The 14,245-nt window shown below is 37.2% G+C and overlaps 1 protein-coding gene across 1 annotated transcript in view; it reads right to left on the bottom strand.

Moving 5' to 3' along the window:
• Window positions 1-14,245, bottom strand: part of LOC140160214 (neurobeachin-like) — a 411,951-nt gene that overhangs the window by 5,915 nt on the left and 391,791 nt on the right. The window contains 5 exon segments of the mRNA XM_072183491.1: window positions 4,701-4,856; window positions 5,216-5,284; window positions 11,062-11,094; window positions 11,810-11,990; window positions 13,493-13,582. Coding sequence (XP_072039592.1) covers window positions 4,701-4,856; window positions 5,216-5,284; window positions 11,062-11,094; window positions 11,810-11,990; window positions 13,493-13,582 — 529 coding nt within the window.

Below are 14,245 nucleotides of genomic sequence, written 5' to 3'. Positions count from 1 at the left end.
TATACAGCAAAAAGTGTATCAAAAGTGTATCAAAGTGTATTAAAACTGTATCAAATGGCAATTTAATAAAGTTTTTATATAAACAGGCTGTATTGAAAATGTATCAACTGATAATATAGGGTATCAAAACTGTATCTGATTGACAAACGAGTGTGGCAATATGTCTCCAAACACACTTTCTTAATTCTCCTAAAAATATTCCTGAAATTATTACCCTACACTTTTATCAAGTTTACCATTGATTCATGCAAATAAAAGTATCTTTGAAAGGGCCAAAGTGCTGGATTTTGTAGGTTGAGTTAACTATGATGTTGTTGAATAGAATGCATTGCAATTTGATGTGCCCCTTGTGAGATATGCATTGTAAGATACATTGTACACATGTACATGAACTCATTTTTACTTGCAGACCAAAAGAACTTTTTGTTTTGCAGAGCCAACAGGCCTACATAAGGAGCTGTTTGAGAATAAGCATTTAAAAGAATAATATACATGCGGTATCGTGCAGGTCATTACCAAATTACCAAATCATTTTTGCACAACTCAAAACTTGCCCAATTCTGAGGGTTTTTTATAATACTTTTTTGTGTGACCTGTGTTTTATGTAACCACAGTCTTAAATGTCAAATGCACTAAAACCCTCTTCTTGTAATAACTTGATGAATAAAAGTACTACATATAAAGACCTTTTCCTGAAGGAAACCTTTTGATCTTCTAGGGTTGGTAGCGCCCGGAGCAAGAAAAAAATTGGCACCCCTACCCCCACCCAAGAATATCTTAAACACGGGGAGTGGCGTAGCTAGGGGTTGTGGTGCCCAGGGCCCCAATTCTTGAAACAACTGTCCGTGCACGAAATTTTAGACAAATAATTAATTTTGGTTACTAGAAGTTGAATATCAGTGTTAAAATGTTCTTTCAATTGATTATGTGCTGAAACATGCTTGGAGGGGCGTAGAATCGATGCTGAATTGGTCAATTTGCCCTGCCCCCTAGTTACGCCACTGTGCATCATGTTTTTGAGACCTTTATTTGTTTTTGAGACCTTTCATATTACATTGCAAACTTTTGATCAAAATAAAAGTTACTATATTAAGATATCCTGAGTACTAGTAGCAACCAATCTCATTTAGTATAATATGTATTCCAAGTAAAACAGAATTTTCTAAAAAAACCTTTGAATTTCCTAACCATGTTTTTGAGACCATTGTTTATTTTTGTCATTTTGCTAAAGGTACTATATTAAGATATTTTGAATACTAGTAGCAATCAATCTCATTTAGTATAATATGTATTCCACGTAAAATAGAATTTACTGAAGGAATTAAAAAAGTTGGCTCAATCAATAAGGCGTTCGACTATGGTGCGAGAGGTTGCGGGTTCGAACCCTGGTGGTGCCTAGTATGATCTCATGGAAAAATTGAGTTAGCTTGGAATTACCCTAGACAAGGAACTTACTGCTAATTGTCTCGTTGTAACCCGTATGAAACTCGGGAGCTGATCCTGGTTTGAAGGTTTATTTGATACAATTTTGATACATTATCTTACCATTTGATACACATTGATATGTATGAAATGTGTATGAAATGAGAGGATAAGAAGTGCAATGCTAATTTGATACAGTTTTAATACATAAAAGTGTATCAAATGAGGGGTCCAATTCTAAATGTATCAAATTTCAGCCAGGGCAGTTTACTTACATGTATCAGTAAGGTAGACTCTGAAGCTCTTATCCCAGAACCCACAGGCCATTATGTATCTGTGTCAGTTTACTTACATGTATCAGTAAGGTAGACTCTGAAGCTCTTATCCCAGAACCCACAGGCCATGATGTATCTGTGTCAGTTTACTTACATGTATCAGTAAGGTAGACTCTGAAGCTCTTATCCCAGAACCCACAGGCCATGATGTATCTGTGTCAGTTTACTTACATGTATCAGTAAGGTAGACTCTGAAGCTCTTATCCCAGAACCCACAGGCCATGATGTATCTGTGTCAGTTTACTTACATGTATCAGTAAGGTAGACTCTGAAGCTCTTATCCCAGAACCCACAGGCCATGATGTATCTGTGTCAGTTTACTTACATGTATCAGTAAGGTAGACTCTGAAGCTCTTATCCCAGAACCCACAGGCCATTATGTATCTGTGTCAGTTTACTTACATGTATCAGTAAGGTAGACTCTGAAGCTCTTATCCCAGAACCCACAGGCCATGATGTATCTGTGTCAGTTTACTTACATGTATCAGTAAGGTAGACTCTGAAGCTCTTATCCCAGAACCCACAGGCCATGATGTATCTGTGTCAGTTTACTTACATGTATCAGTAAGGTAGACTCTGAAGCTCTTATCCCAGAACCCACATGCCATGATGTATCTGTGTCAGTTTACTTACATGTATCAGTAAGGTAGACTCTGAAGCTCTTATCCCAGAACCCACAGGCCATTATGTATCTGTGTCAGTTTACTTACATGTATCAGTAAGGTAGACTCTGAAGCTCTTATCCCAGAACCCACAGGCCATGATGTATCTGTGTCAGTTTACTTACATGTATCAGTAAGGTAGACTCTGAAGCTCTTATCCCAGAACCCACAGGCCATGATGTATCTGTGTCAGTTTACTTACATGTATCAGTAAGGTAGACTCTGAAGCTCTTATCCCAGAACCCACAGGCCATGATGTATCTGTGTCAGTTTACTTACATGTATCAGTAAGGTAGACTCTGAAGCTCTTATCCCAGAACCCACAGGCCATGATGTATCTGTGTCAGTTTACTTACATGTATCAGTAAGGTAGACTCTGAAGCTCTTATCCCAGAACCCACAGGCCATTATGTATCTGTGTCAGTTTACTTACATGTATCAGTAAGGTAGACTCTGAAGCTCTTATCCCAGAACCCACAGGCCATGATGTATCTGTGTCAGTTTACTTACATGTATCAGTAAGGTAGACTCTGAAGCTCTTATCCCAGAACCCACAGGCCATGATGTATCTGTGTCAGTTTACTTACATGTATCAGTAAGGTAGACTCTGAAGCTCTTATCCCAGAACCCACAGGCCATGATGTATCTGTGTCAGTTTACTTACATGTATCAGTAAGTTAGACTCTGAAGCTCTTATCCCAGAACCCACAGGCCATGATGTATCTGTGTCAGTTTACTTACATGTATCAGTAAGGTAGACTCTGAAGCTCTTATCCCAGAACCCACAGGCCATGATGTATCTGTGTCAGTTTACTTACATGTATCAGTAAGGTAGACTCTGAAGCTCTTATCCCAGAACCCACAGGCCATGATGTATCTGTGTCAGTTTACTTACATGTATCAGTAAGGTAGACTCTGAAGCTCTTATCCCAGAACCCACAGGCCATGATGTATCTGTGTCAGTTTACTTACATGTATCAGTAAGGTAGACTCTGAAGCTCTTATCCCAGAACCCACAGGCCATGATGTATCTGTGTCAGTTTACTTACATGTATCAGTAAGGTAGACTCTGAAGCTCTTATCCCAGAACCCACAGGCCATGATGTATCTGTGTCAGTTTACTTACATGTATCAGTAAGGTAGACTCTGAAGCTCTTATCCCAGAACCCACAGGCCATGATGTATCTGTGTCAGTTTACTTACATGTATCAGTAAGGTAGACTCTGAAGCTCTTATCCCAGAACCCACAGGCCATGATGTATCTGTGTCAGTTTACTTACATGTATCAGTAAGGTAGACTCTGAAGCTCTTATCCCAGAACCCACAGGCCATGATGTATCTGTGTCAGTTTACTTACATGTATCAGTAAGGTAGACTCTGAAGCTCTTATCCCAGAACCCACATGCCATGATGTATCTGTGTCAGTTTACTTACATGTATCAGTAAGGTAGACTCTGAAGCTCTTATCCCAGAACCCACAGGCCATGATGTATCTGTGTCAGTTTACTTACATGTATCAGTAAGGTAGACTCTGAAGCTCTTATCCCAGAACCCACAGGCCATGATGTATCTGTGTCAGTTTACTTACATGTATCAGTAAGGTAGACTCTGAAGCTCTTATCCCAGAACCCACATGCCATGATGTATCTGTGTCAGTTTACTTACATGTATCAGTAAGGTAGACTCTGAAGCTCTTATCCCAGAACCCACAGGCCATGATGTATCTGTGTCAGTTTACTTACATGTATCAGTAAGGTAGACTCTGAAGCTCTTATCCCAGAACCCACAGGCCATGATGTATCTGTGTCAGTTTACTTACATGTATCAGTAAGGTAGACTCTGAAGCTCTTATCCCAGAACCCACAGGCCATGATGTATCTGTGTCAGTTTACTTACATGTATCAGTAAGGTAGACTCTGAAGCTCTTATCCCAGAACCCACATGCCATGATGTATCTGTGTCAGTTTACTTACATGTATCAGTAAGGTAGACTCTGAAGCTCTTATCCCAGAACCCACAGGCCATGATGTATCTGTGTCAGTTTACTTACATGTATCAGTAAGGTAGACTCTGAAGCTCTTATCCCAGAACCCACAGGCCATGATGTATCTGTGTCAGTTTACTTACATGTATCAGTAAGGTAGACTCTGAAGCTCTTATCCCAGAACCCACAGGCCATGATGTATCTGTGTCAGTTTACTTACATGTATCAGTAAGGTAGATTCTGAAGCTCTTATCCCAGAACCCACATGCCATGATGTATCTGTGTCAGTTTACTTACATGTATCAGTAAGGTAGACTCTGAAGCTCTTATCCCAGAACCCACAGGCCATGATGTATCTATTATCGGCTGTCACTACATAACATGATGGTTGGGCCTTCACATTGGTGTCCATTGTATCAACTATTTGCCTCCGATGCATCCCAGTTGTTGATACTGAAAATGAAAAGAACAAAGGAATGATTTCAACCCAAACTCATTTAAGAGATTAGACCCAAGGACTGAAAATTTGCCTGTGTAACACTAATCCACTATATTGGCTTGTCACTCATGGAGGCCAAGCACTGTACCTCTGGCATTTATTGGCTGAAATCAAATTCTAATTTGTGTCTTTAAGCTTGAGCATGGCAACATGTTACAAACAGGATGCACACATCAATGCACATTTAATTGATGTTTTCTCGGCTCATAGTGAAATATAATGAGTGACACACAAACATCCCTGAGTCTGTCCCCTGCCACCATTTTGTTACGCCCTTCAAATGTTATTTATTTACCATTCAGATAACACTTACGTATTAGAGGATCCAATTCTATAAGAAGATTCTTTCCTGCTTCCATTGAATACCCTGGAGAACCTGCATCTGTTGAGATTAAATATAAAAATATTTCCATATTATCACTTGGTTATTGAGATGTCTCTAACCATATATGGTTTTAGACTGTCATCCTGATCATTTCCACAAAATGTGCTATTTTATCAAAATAAACATGTTCTTACAATGCTCCTGTGGTATATTTTAAATCAGGAATTGACTACATATTACCACGTTACAATAAGGACATTCTAATCAATTTAGTTGACCTCTAAAATTCTGTGAATGTCACTTGAAGCATTTGGGGCATGAATTCACACTATATTTCTGGACCATTTTCATCCATTTATCTCAATGTCCTTTCCTCTGACTGACTAAAATCATCAACAAAGTCATTCTGGAAATCACAGATCTCGTCAGTATAATTTAAATACAGTTTCTGTCCTCAATACTTAAATGTGCCATTTGTGACACAGCATCAACACCGGCACCAGTAACTTACATTTTTGAAAAATTACCTTCTTCATTACGAACTGTCACAAAATTTTAGCACATTTCTGCCAATGTTTGTGCATGAGAGTTAATGTGGGCAAGATGAGGGCAGGCTGGGTTTATGCAAGTGATTAACAATTTTATACTCTGCATGAGTAAACCAAATGTTGGGCCAATAATGTTTTGTTTTGTAATTGGGCCTGTAATTTTTGAAGTAGGATCGGTGACTTTTTTAGAACTCCCACACCAAATAGCAAGATGGTTTACAGTATGGCCATGGGTGACAGACTGATTGGCCAATCAAACATCATCATGTTGCCCTCATTACACAATGCACATATTGGCAGATGCTACAGCTTAATGACAGCAAGTATGGTTGATTTCAATGTTAGTAGTTATCATGCAATGCTACACTTTATTTGCTAACTACATCTTGGATGGTATTAGCTACCCCTGATTCCAGAAAACTGCACAGTTATATAGGCATATCTAAATGATAAGTTCAGATGATTTGAGCAAAGTTAGCACATTGTTTAATATTAACCTTGCATTTGGGTCTAGGAATGTACCGAACTAAATTTGTGTTCAAATTTGAAATAAAGGGCCAAAAATAGAAAGCAAAAAATATTTTAAACATAATGAAATTGTTGTACATTTCTCTGGAATCAGGAACAGCAAGGTTGATTTATTAGTACCGTATACATCTTTCTGTTACCATGAATGGGTATAATAAGTATAAGGGGAGGCATTAGGAATGATGGCATCACATGAGAAAATCACAAAAGCAATGTTAGTTGGTTAGTGTGATAACATGTAAATACTCTTTGAGTGAGGCAACAAACCAGAAGATCGATGAAGCCAACTCTTGCCCTATCTATAGAGAGTGGATACACATAACATTTTCAACTCTCTCTAAAATGAAACAAGTTTACTTCATGTGGCTTCATGGATGTTTTGGTTTGTCCCCTTATATACAATGATGGTTAATCTGGGCTATCATGCTAAGCACAGCTAGGTTTCCAGGGTGCAGGTGACAGCATTATTACATTCTACTGTTTATAATAACTTAATAGTATTTGAAATTGTATAATAGATTATCAATTGATAATATAATTATAATAAAGCGAATGAGAAGAGCAATATCTTCAAGAACTTGATAAGAGTGTAGGCAACTTTTAAAGATTTTATGTGCATCTTTCGAATGTTAACTGCCTATAGAGGCCCTGCATGCTTTTATCGATTGGCTCCAAACAAAGGATTTGAACCCATTTCCTTCCCCGTAATCATGGCGCAGTGCAGTCAATTCAATCAAATGTTGTCATCAACCTATTTGATCGTAGTGCATTTGTTATGTGTGTGAGATGAACTGTCGCGGTAGATGCAATCAGGCTTTTGTTGAATGCATTTGAGTAGTCCGCCATATTTACGGGATGATCGTCATATGCACAACCTCTATAGAAACCAATGGTTGAAAAAAATAGTGTGACTTTTTGATATTGGCTCCCATGACTTTCAGTTAGTTTCCTGTTCCATAGAAGTCTATATGTGACACGATCTGATCCATGGAGCTCAAAGGAGGCATTTGTGACAATTTAGTTACTAAAATCGTTAACCTTCTACAAACATTAGGCTATTATACATAGAAAACACCAAAGATTTAGCATGCTTGGTTCTAAAGTTTTGAAGTTTTGTGATGTCTATTTTCTTACATATTTTATTTGTTTTTTTACTCCATATTTTTGCCTTTATCTCAACTTCAAATTTGCCACCTTTGGCCTCCATAGACCAGATTGTGTCACATATAGTAAGAGAGGATTGGATAAGGCTTTTCAATGATTTGACTGAAGTGTTTTGGCAACTCTTATAATATGTTAAAAGAAACATGTATTTCAATGTCTTATCCTCTTGAATTGATAATGCATGCCTCTATGTGCAAAGTTACTGATTCATTTTGATTTGGGTGCTTTAATTTGCATATATACTGTGGCTCCTATGAATTTCTACTTATTTAATCTTAAAGATTTGGTTCATTATACTCACAATAAACATGTTATTTTATTGATCATTAATGCTATACAATTTAAATTAGTCACAGTTATGCTATATAATATTGGATATTTTCCAGAAAATTACAGTAATCATTTAAACTTACAAAGTGCTGGCATGCATTTTATAACTGATGATAATGAACAATAATAATAAAAAATAGTTTTATATAAAAAGATTACATGATACATTAAGTTCACTTCATGATATTATTAAATTCACTTATTAATCTTTTGAATAAAATTGATTATGCTGTACCTGTCAGAGAAGAAAGAGTTGTTATGATGGAAAGACCAATGATAAGAACAATCAAATTTGATGATGATGATGATGATGACGATGATAATGGTGGTAGTTAAAAGATGATAAAATGAAGATCATATGAAGCCTGAGTCCATTTTACAATGCTTTATGTCACTTCCTAAATGTCAAAATCCATTGATAAGATGCATCATAAAGTGAATTTCACATAGCGGATTTACAATCAATTCACACTGTATAATGTATTACAGAAACCCACTGCAAAGTTCATAACTTTACAATTGATTATTGGAATGAGATGGATTTTGAAACTTATGAAGGGTTCAAAGTTTTGTCAAATAGATCCCTGGTATTGAAGAAATACGAAAACATAGTGCCCAGCATGGAGTCAACTTTTCTTGAGCATTACAACCAATATGACTGATCATATGCAAGCAGGACAATTAGGGTATTAACTATTATGCGGGGTAAGTGCATACGGTTGGGATGAGGAGACAACTTGATACATAGATCCACAGCAACAAGTACTGTTTTATTTCAATTGTACATGCCAATTTGCCATGCATTATGTCCATAATGCATTATTTCATTAGATTCATTTAATTTCATTAACGTAGTCTGGCATGTCTGCATGCAAAAACTGGACAACGCAATAAACAGTTGGGGTTAATTTAGTGTGCATGTAGGGACAAGTGAGTGCATAGGGTAGTGCCATGCTGACCATTCAAGACTGCAAACCAAATGACTTTACATAATTAGCAAGGCATTTTGAACCAAACACACAAACCGGTGAGTCCTATGGCATGTTTCAAACCCATGCAACCCCCAAAACCAAATCACTTCATCACAGTACCACAATATGGTACTTCTGTAATGACCAGATGACATGATTCAATCGAGGTGATATTATTGACATCATCACCTGATTTGGAAGTAATTATAAGCACTCACCAACATCATCATAACAGCACAAAGTATCAGTGTCATATATACCAAGCCAACGGGTAGAAGGAAAAAATTTAAAAGGATTGTGTTAACATTAAAACAGGCTGGCTGGCTATCTTAGAGAAAAAAACTTGCAAGACATGATGCATATAATATGCTGATGACTGTTAGTTACTGCTAGCTTTGAACTGGTTATTTTTCTGGGTTGCCATGGGAAGCAATGGAGTACCTGTATATAAACATTATTGGATCAAATTGCGGACAGGAATTCAGTTTTATACTACTCTTGACTCATCCATCATCTTACTGTTGCTATATTTTATTCTTGGACATGACATATATAATTTAAAACCAATGAGTGCATCCACAAGCATTCCACACGTAACGCATATGACGTTGAAAACTATGCACGACTTGAAAAAACCCATGACGCTACGCAATGTCATTACTAGGCACCGTCGCTAAGGTCAGAGCTTCTGGGAAGTTCGCATTTGACATGACACTCGGCACAGACATTTTTGTCCGAAAATTAAAAATAGCAACACTGATGGGAAATACTTGGGACTTGCAACATTTGACTTTAATTGAAGCTATAATACAATGTGGAATACTAGAAAGGATGGCAAATAATTTGAGGAGAATAACTGATTTGAAATGGCATAGGATGTAAAATCTGGAATGTCCAGCCTGGTTACTTCTAGGGGTAAAGCCTTGTTAGGGAGAAATCTGTCTGTTGGATGAGAGAGGAAACAGGATAAGGGGCTGATTTAACATTAATTTCTATCCTTTCTATCTCAAATTTACCAAATAATATTTTCACAGGAGACAGTCTCCCCACCCTCTTGTCTGGTTACACCCATACAAGATGACAAAAACATGGCAACATCAGAATCAATAACCAGTTTAAAGCTATCTTATAATGTGTCAGCTAGCTACATAAGAAGGCACTTGTTAGTTGATTAAAATGCATTCCTAGTTCATTGTGGTTGGTCGCTTTTTTTTTTTTCAGTAATGCTATGAAAGTGAGCTACTCTCATCTCCATGCACCATGGTATCCTACACCATTCTGACTACCCCGTGGAGTACTGCATATTGGTAATTTGTGAGTGGTCTAGATAGATCCCAAAGAGTATATCCTAAATATCTTGAAGTATGAAGACACATCATGGTGTACAAAAGTGTTGTAGTTAGTTAGTAGCCCCATTGGGAAGTTTATTTGACTCCAATGGAAGGAAAACAGTGTACCTTCACATACAACAATTTCTAAATAACTGCACTGATAGCATCGAAGCGGCAAGCAAAACACTCACACTATATACGCATGAACTTGCGATCTCATGATACTACCTCCTTCTGTTGACAATAATTGACTCAGGTAGTGAAAGACACGTTAGAGAGCTCATTTCCAAATGCTGTGATCGTACGCCTGTACATCTATTCACACTCTTCTGACGAGATTTCGAATAGATACACGGGCGCGTATGATCACAGCGTTTGGAAATCGCAAGCTCTCTATTTTTTGTTCTATCACATTTTTTTTTCAAATCTCTTTTCTCTAGAAAAACAATATTTTTTTCTGTCCAAATTTTAAAAACATCTGGAATTCTAGAAAATCCCTGTGTTATAGTTGCAAATTGCATTTCAATATTAATAGAATCTACTGTCTTACAGCTGGATTTACCACAAGGTACAGTGGGCCTGTGCCCAGAAGTCACGATCTGGGGAGGGGGCACAATTTTGAGAGGAAAAAAATAATTAAAAGAAAGTAAATCTGGCCCTGACAGTCTTCATACTTCAACTTTAATTTAGTAATTATAATTCTCAGACATGCTGATTGAGTTTATTATTTGTATAATATTAATTCTCCATTTCTCCATCATGAACCCATTTTAAAATGTTAGTAAATGTAAGTAAATGTACTCCTATGTAGCAGTGAACATTGTCAGCAAGCTTGAAGCAATCCACCTTTGGTTAGGCTATACGTATAGCAGATCTATTTGCATACATACGCATAATATTAGCATATTAATCAAACCAATTTGCATATTCATTAAAATATATACGGCAAGAAAATACTGTACTTGTAGGTTGGCCGGGCTGGTTAAAGTTTGGCACTGCAAAAAATGGATTTCAATCTCAAAATCAGCACATAAAAAGTATGATTTCATTCCAGAAATTTAAAAATAAATAAATCATTTTTAATCCAGTGGTGACATAATTACATTGCACAATAAATGAGTGACTACAAAAATAAAGAAAATATATAATAAAGTTTGAGAATCAAAATTTCACAATTCATTCAAGCATTGTTTGTTGAGCTGTATATAAGAACTGTCACCAAGATTAAAAATAATATTTATTACTAAAGTCATTACAAACAATTAAGAATTTAAACGCAATTAACATGCATTTTCAATTTGTCAGCTAATGAATTAAGTAAGTAATTTGCAAATATCAGGCTGATATAGAAAACAATATATGAGGCAATCTGGGTGGCGATTAAGTAATTAAGGTATTGAAGGTGATGCATTACATTTTGTGTAGATTATTTTGACGTAACATATTTTGCTTTTGGGCATGCAAAGTAGGCTTTGATGATTTTGAGCAAAATGCAAATATACTTGATATTGAATAATTGATGGAACAAATAGAATGTTAAAAACATGCAATTCTTGCAAATTTATCAAAATTATAACCTGATAAAAATGATGTTTCTACATTAATATATTTGGGACATATATCTCATATTGTCTACCATCTTTCTATTATCATATGTGACCTCTAACATGCTGACCTCTGCCTTTTGACCTATGACCTTTAATATCCTACCTGCTACTTGGTTGTTCCATTTATTCATTGCAAACGTCTGGTTGCATGCCACAGTCACAACTGCTGGTTGTGGTACTGCTGGATGTGTGTGAGCCGATACGTGGATGACCGGTGAGTTGGAGAGGAATTTGATTATCATCAACACGTCTTGTTGTAGCTGATCTGAATACATCATGGGACTCTGTCAATTGGAAAGGAACAGATTTGAATACAAATTGTAATAACCTTTTGATTGATTCACAATAGATAGAAACCAAAGAAGATATCAACTCTGCTCCAGGGAACAAATATGAATGCATGAATCACAGACAGCTGAATCCGTATTCGGCTTTTTGTAAATTCATGTTACAAATGAATTACTTTAGAATTAGCGAACAAGGGATCAATGCTTTAGCTCAAGAGGGTAGCATATCAACTTATCGTTAACTGTACTGCGCTGCACCATTAGCCTACCCGGTATGCTACCATCTTTCGCTTACTTATCACGCTGAACACGGTAAAAATTGATATGCAACAAGGTAGAGCTAAAGCGCTTGATCCCTTGTTCTCTATTTCAAAATAATTCATGCATAACTTGAATTTATCAAAAAGACAAATCCAGATTCGGCTGTCTACCAAATTCATAACAATATATACATCCCTTTTTTCAAGCACAAGTACCCATTTCAAGGTGCCCATTTGGTATTCAACGTACATGGGAATGCTGATTCATATGTTGATTTTGCTCCATGGCATAAAACATCACAGAATACATTAAACCAACCATAACAGTATAACAACTGAAATGGCAGTAAAGTTGGGGGACAGTTCTAAGGTGACAGAGGGACAGGTCTCTAGTTCGATTCCACAACTATTCATACCTATCACCTGTTTTATTCTATTTAATTTAATTTAAATGAGGATGACTCTGTCATGAGTGATGTTGTACTGATACACTCTATATAGACTCAATTGGTGATAATTTTACATAAAGTATTCGCCGTCATAGTGAATATGTCATACCTAAGTTCCTGGTTCACACTTGGTTTGCACACCTGTTAACGTGAATAGATAGCGTGAACCTGGCAATAGTCGTGTTCACATTTTGAGTTACACCTGGCGTAAACTTACGCTAACATTGATCAAAATTCCACAAATATTTTCCCTACTCCTACCGCGTGTCCACACCTAGCCTACTCCTAGCACTACGGCAATTAGTTCCACTAAGCATTCACTTCTGGTCAGCGTAAACATTGCTACCACTTCCGGTGTTTCTGTGACCTTTATCAACCGCGTGGTATGTAATTTCTTATTTCCGACTAACAAAAGGTCATACTTACACCGGGTGCCAGGAGTAGCAGCGTTCACATTGCAACTTACGCCTGGCGGAGGTTACACCCAGCTCGCTACTCCTGACTTTTGTCAGGAGTAAATCGTCGGACGTACGCCTGGCGGAACTTACGCTGACCATTGTTCACACTGCACCTACTCCTAGCAGCGCCTACCGCTACTCCTAGCAACTTACGCCGATCAAGTTCCGCCGGGCGTACGTCCGACAATGTGAACACGACTAATGATCAACTTTGACGTCACACTACAACAATGAAATGTGGTGAGACTGGGATGTCTCCTCTGGATAGAAACCATGTGAAGCTAATTGGGTCATGTGACTTGGGATCAATATACATAAACACAGGTACATACCAAGTGCATAGCAGAACTCCTCGGTGGATGAGGTTCTGTCAACAACTGAGATGGCGTCTGCCCAAAACTGCGTATTTGGGCTGCAATAGCCTGAAAGAGAACCGAAAACAAACAAGTTGACAAAATCATATCATCGCAGCTTAACACCCTTCCTTGTTAAGTTGTACATAGCTGGACTCAACTTTGACACTTGTTCATTGGCAATTGAGAATTGTAAACATGTTGGGCAAGAGTTAACATTCCAGTTACTTGCTTGCGCAGGTATCTAGCTGTAAATTCTGAACTATGAAAATAAAATCTTACCTACATGCACTCTTTAAAACATAACTTGACTGAATGTACAATTAACAAATATATTTGAAAATATTGAATTGGTTATCAAGTGACAGATAACCCAGATCAGGAGAAAGAGGGTTCCCATGTACAATACATAATGACACCCTTTCATTTTAGCAGTCAAGTTAGCTCAATCAGTAAGGTGTTAGACTCTGGTACATTGGTGTGTGGTGATGCAAGTTTGAATTAGCCCAGGCAAAAACCCTGTTTGTTCTCATCAAATAATAACCAGGAGCTGCAATGGCGAGTGGAATGGAACAATACACTTTTCACCAAGTGATAATATTTTGACCATTACACAAATTTAAGACAGTTAATGATTTGTTTTATATCACACATGCATACATTCTATTAGGGTACTTAAAATACTATTAAAGATAGGAATTACATTTTTTCATCAACATAACACCATGTTTT

This window comes from Amphiura filiformis, chromosome 9 (assembly GCF_039555335.1).
Source record: "Amphiura filiformis chromosome 9, Afil_fr2py, whole genome shotgun sequence".
Lineage (NCBI taxonomy): Eukaryota > Metazoa > Echinodermata > Ophiuroidea > Amphilepidida > Amphiuridae > Amphiura > Amphiura filiformis.
Note: the sequence above shows the minus strand (reverse complement) of the source record. Positions and strands in the feature narration are given on the sequence as shown.